The sequence below is a fragment of the Teleopsis dalmanni genome, chromosome 1, assembly GCF_002237135.1.
Source record: "Teleopsis dalmanni isolate 2A chromosome 1, ASM223713v2, whole genome shotgun sequence".
NCBI classification, from domain to species: domain Eukaryota; kingdom Metazoa; phylum Arthropoda; class Insecta; order Diptera; family Diopsidae; genus Teleopsis; species Teleopsis dalmanni.
In genome coordinates this window covers 177,375,244-177,381,038 of record NC_051846.1, presented here as the reverse complement: position 1 = coordinate 177,381,038, position 5,795 = coordinate 177,375,244, and the positions used below count along the sequence as shown (strand labels likewise).

The 5,795-nt window shown below is 38.7% G+C and overlaps 1 protein-coding gene across 1 annotated transcript; it reads left to right on the top strand.

Moving 5' to 3' along the window:
* Nucleotides 1–117: 117 nt before the first annotated feature.
* Nucleotides 118–3,441, top strand: LOC119666797. Its single transcript, XM_038076075.1, has 2 exons — nt 118–2,893; nt 2,972–3,441. Exons 1-2 carry the CDS (start codon nt 118–120, stop codon nt 3,439–3,441), a joined length of 3,246 nt encoding a protein of 1,081 aa, XP_037932003.1.
* Nucleotides 3,442–5,795: the final 2,354 nt, after the last annotated feature.

The following is a 5,795-nucleotide window of genomic DNA, read 5'->3' as shown; positions in this document are numbered from 1 at the left end:
ATTGTTGCCCAATATACGCAACTCGGTTGGGTAATTTTTGGTGGACTGTCGCGACGAAAGGGTATTTCAGTGAAAGGACAAGTTAATTGCTGTCATACTCGGGCAACATTGCACGAAATGCTACATAAATTTTGGGAATTGGAAGAAATAACAAACCACGCTCCGTTAACAAAAGATGAAATGTACTGTGAAGATTTTTTTGAGCGTACAACTGTACGCAACGCAACGGGTCGATATGTGGTTAGACTACCAATCAAGCAGAAAGCTGATTTGGCAACACTTAAGTCAAGTAAACTAAATGCACTTGCATTATTAAACAGCACGTTACAGCGATTAACCCGAGATCCGGATATGTACAAACTCTACCAAGATTTCATGGACGAATATCAGACCTGTGGCCATATGGAAGTGGTGCCACACTCGTATGATGTAGCTTCAACATGTTATCTTCCTCACCATGGTGTCTATAAAGCATCGAGTTCTACAACGAAGCTTCGCGTAGTCTTCAATGCTTCTAATAAATGTTTGAGCGGAATATCTCTTAATGATTGTCTGCATATAGGTCCCAGATTACAAAATGATCTATCAAATATCATCTTGCAATGGCGGCATTACCCTATAGTGTTTACAGGAGATATCGAGAAAATGTACAGGCAAATTCTTGTTGATAGCAAAGATGTGGATTTGCAACGAATAATGTGGCGCGTTCGACACGGGGACGCCCCTACAACGTTCCGGTTGCTCACTGTAACATATGGGACTAATTGTGCTCCATATCTTGCCATCAAAGTATTGCGTACTCTGGCAAAAGAGGAGCAAACTCGTTTTCCACGGGCAGCTGAATCGATTCTAAATGAATTTTACATTGATGACGTACTATCAGGTGGAGACACTCCAATCGAAGCTGCAGAAAAATTGCACGAACTTCAGGAGCTTCTAGCAACTGCAGGCTTCACTTTACGTAAATTTAATTCGAATTCAAATGACGTTTTAAGCACTCTGACTGAGGACGTAAAAGCTCACGCCGACGATGTGGAAATTAACACCGAGTATAAAACTAAGACACTTGGTCTTACTTGGTATACAAAATCCGACAGTTTTGGTTACAACGTCAATGTAACTTGTGACAACCATCATTACACAAAACGACTAATGTTGTCTGACATATCGAAGTTATTTGATCCACTTGGGTTCTTGGCTCCGGTTATCATTCGAGGAAAGATGTTTCTGCAACAACTCTGGCGTACTGGATCCGATTGGGATGATCCCTTGTCAATAGAGATGGCAAACATTTGGCATAACTTTCGTATTGACTTACAACAATTACATCACTTTCGAATCCCACGTTGGATAAACACCACTTCGACAAGTGCAATTGAATTACACGCATTTGGTGATTCATCAAATCAAGCATATGCGGCTGCAGTATATGCGAAAACAACCATCGGTACGACCAGTTTTGTAAATTTGCTTATTAGTAAAACTATGGTAGCCCCGTTGAAAGAAACGTCTATACAACGTTTAGAATTATGTGCAGCATTGCTAGCAGCAAAACTTCTACACAAGGTAAAAGGAACATTTAAGTGTCAACCATCACGCTGTATTTTGTGGACTGATAATACAACCACACTGTGGTGGATTAGAACTGATCCAGGCAAATTGAAGCAGTTCGTGGCAAACAGAGTGTCACAAATTCAGTCAATGACAAATATTGAAGACTGGAGGTATATTGCAACAAAGGATAATCCGGCTGATTGTGCATCACGAGGCAGTACCGTTTTGCAACTAAAAGATAATCTGATGTGGTGGTATGGACCATCTTGGCTTCGCTTAAATGAGAAAATGTGGCCTAACCACCAAATCAATCATACTCCTGACAGTTTACCTGAGAAAAAAGAGATTAACTCATTAACTACGCAGTTATCAACAGAAGTGTGGGAAATATTTGGACGATATGCTACTCTTGATAAATTACTCGTAGTCGTGGCGCAATGTCTACGTTTTATTCATGCGTGTCAAAAAAGGATGCGTAGAGATGAAAGTTTCTGCACTTGGCAAGAACGTTATACGGTTCTTAAAAAATTAGTAACAATTGTACAAAGGACCGAGTTTACCAACGATTATGCCGCTTTACGGAAAGGCAATCCAATCAACAAATCAAGTAAATTGTTTAAATTGAATCCGAAGCTTGATTCCGACGGAATTATGCGTCTAAATGGACGACTGCAAAATGCGAATATTCCTTCAGATGAACGATGTCCAATGATATTACCCAAATGTCATGATTTTACTACGTTGATTATTAATCACGCTCATAGTCGAACATTACATGGCGGAACTCAAACAACATTAGCATATGTGCGACGGCAATTTTGGGTTATTGAAGGAAGATCCGCTGTGAAGAGAGTGATTAACAAATGCATTACATGTTTTCGTCAAGCCTGTCGACCGCAAGCACAACTTATGGGTAACTTACCTCCAGCACGGTGTAATATATCACAGCCATTCATGCACACGGGCGTGGATTATGCTGGTCCATTTAATGTGAGAGCGACAAGAGGGAGAGGCCATCGTACTTACAAGGGGTATGTGGCTCTATTTATATGTTTTATTACACGAGCTATTCATTTGGAACTTGTGAGTGATATGACATCTGAAACATTTCTAGCAGCGTTAAAGCGATTTGTATCAGTCCGTGGCATATGCTCAGATATGTACAGCGATCGTGGTACATCCTTTGTCAGTGCTGATGCTTTAATGAAAGATGAAATTAAATTATTTAAAAAACAAATTGAAGCTGGGTCTGTGTTTGCATCAACCGTTGGCATAAATTGGCACTTTATACCACCCGCAGCGCCTCATTTTGGTGGCCTATGGGAGGCAGGAGTAAAAAGCATGAAATTTCATCTTAAGCGTGTAGTAAACACGGCAACTTTAACTTTTGAAGAATTTTACACGTTATTAAAACAAGTCGAAAATTGTTTAAATTCGCGGCCGCTTACGGCTCTATCTGATGACCCCACAGACTTATCAGCGTTGACACCAGGACACTTTTTGATTGGACGAGCACCATCTGCCGTACCTGAACCTAATTTGCTAAATACAAAGATTGGTGTACTATTCCGATGGAAGATGTTAAGCCAGATGTATCAAGACTTTTGGCGCCGTTGGTCCCAAGAATATTTAACACAATTACATGCCAGAAACAAATGGACTAAAAGCCAAACAAATGTCGCAACCGGTCAACTGGTCCTACTTCGAGATGAACGATTGCCTCCAAGCTCCTGGTTGCTTGGCCGCATTATCCAAGTCCATCCTGGCACGGACGGTGCTGTTCGTGTCGTAACCATAAAAACACAGTCCGCCATTGTGAAACGGCCAATTACGAAGATCTCTGTTTTACCAATCGACATTGAAGGACGTCCTGAAGCACACGAGTAATATAGACGCAAGATCCGGTTGTATCTCCACGTCTAGGTGGGAGAAATGTTTAAAATTATCTATATCAATCTGGCAACCACTGTGTGTGGGCTGCTTTTAATGGTTAGCAAGTTTTTTTCATTCTTCTTGTTGTACGAGCATCCGTCGTGTTCGGTTGTGTTTCGTGTTGTGCAGTAAATTTGTTTGAGTTTTGTTCTAATTACATTTAAAAATATGTTTTATATGATAAGTAATATTAGAGATAAATAAATGAAATATTCTTTGAAACTTTAAAGAAAGAAAAAACCGCATTTAACGAACAGGGGGATTTAGGGGTTTTTCGAATGGCTTTTAGGGGGATAAAATTTTCAAATGTTGGCCACACTGATAAGATCTCATGAGCCGCAGCTCATACTCTTGCTCACGAGCGTGAGCCCATTTATAACTTAATGGCGACTCTTGCTCGTGAGCGTGAGCTCTGTAGTTGGGCTCGCTCGTGAGCGTGAGCCATCGTATGAAAAGAGTTTTTTGCCGGCTCATGAGCCGTGAGCAGAATGAGCCGAAATGAGCCGCTCATGGGTACGCAAATACGAACTCTGATTAGAACAAAGAAATTGAAATCTGGCGCAATACCCACACTTGTACTACTCAAATATATCCAAACAAATGTGGAGAGATATCTTTAGGAATGCAGGTTATTTTATATTGAAAATTTAGTTTTACGATAATATATATTTAGTAACTTAAGCTGATAAACTAAAGAACATTTATCTTTATTTCTTATATTAATTCCAGCAATGGAAGAAAATAGCTGACCTACATTCAATTGTAAGTACATTTCTGTCAGAATCAATAAATCAATGTTAATAAATATTTCTTTACAGCTATTTTAAGAACTTTAAATTAGACTCCAGTTCAATATCGTGAATGGTGGTTCAGTTATAATTGGTAAAGTTGGAAATTTTTTCCAATTGTATAAACTAACTTTCGTGTTTTTATAGAATCCACTCCAAGTATTTTAAATGCAGTAAGGAGTAACCACAGCGTGATAAAAAATATTTTAAGTTAATCGATATATTAATTAAAGTAATTATTACTTTTCAACCTGGTGTACGTTTACTGCTGCAATCAGCCACACATCAGTCCTCAAATACCATTCAAAATCCTTCAGCATTTCAAACAACATATATTTATATAAATGATAAATGATAGTAAGTCTAGCGTCCATTAGTTTTTAGCGCCTCTTCTCAGAAGCAAGTGAAAACGCAATCACGTGTAAAACAATAAATGCACGCAAAATAATAAACATTCACAACAATTAATTAAAGGTATTTTAATTAATAATAAAGTGGTAATACAGAAGTACATTGGTCACCCCGAAAAGAACAAGCAACGACATTTGTGCATTCGAGTCAGCAGGCAGTTCGGTGTCTTTAATTAGAAAAAGTTATGCTACAATGTTAGTAGACGACCATATCGACTCCCTTTTGCAAAACGTGAATGTGTAGAAGAAATTATAAACGAACTTCTTTCAAACAACATTATTTGTCGAAATGAGTCATCCTTTGCGTCACCAATAGTCCTGGTGGAAAAAAAAGAATGGGGAAGATCGCCTATGTGTGGACTACCGAGAGCTGAATAAAATCACAGTTTAAGAACCTTTTCCTATGCCGATCATGGAAGAGCTGTTTTCTTCGTTAGCTGGTAACCGATATTTTACCATTGTCGATCTGATGTCTGGTTATCATCCAGACACTGCGTTCATGACTTACGATGTCCACTTAGAGTATAACTACATGCCATTTGGTTTGGTAAACGCGCCAGCTGTTTTTCAGTCAGTAATGAATTCAGTGGTTAGCAAAATGCCAGCAGGTCAAATTATTACATATTTAGATGATGTTGTTATACTAAGCAAAACAATATCAGAAGGTTTACAGCGGTTACAAAAATTCTTGAATATTCTACGTGACGAGGGGCTAAAGCTGAAACTAACGAAATGTAGTTTTCTGTCAAAAGAAATTAATTTCCTTGGCCACCGAATAAATGAAAATGGAATATGTCCAGGCGAAAGTAACATATTTGCAATTAAAAATTTTGAACGACCGAAAAACGTTACGGAGGTGCGCCGATTTCTTGGTCTCACAGGTTTTTTTCGTAAGTTTGTGAAAAACTATTCGCTTATTTCGAAACCGCTCACAACGTTGCTGAAAAAGGATAATGTTGAATTCATATGGGACAAATCACAAGAAGAAGTATTTTGTAAACTAAAAGAACAGTTATGCTCCGAACCAACTCTTGCGATTTATGATCAGCGGAAAGAGCATGAAGTACACACTGATGCCAGCGCAATTGGTCTAGCTGGTATATTATTTCAA

Bases quoted from the DNA above. Each gene is read 5' to 3' on its own strand.
- LOC119666797 (XM_038076075.1), top strand. From the start codon at position 118: ATGCTACATAAATTTTGGGAATTGGAAGAAATAACAAACCACGCTCCG. The intron at 2,894-2,971 runs GCATGAAATTTC...TATTAAAACAAG, and splicing joins ATGGGAGGCAGGAGTAAAAA to TCGAAAATTGTTTAAATTCG.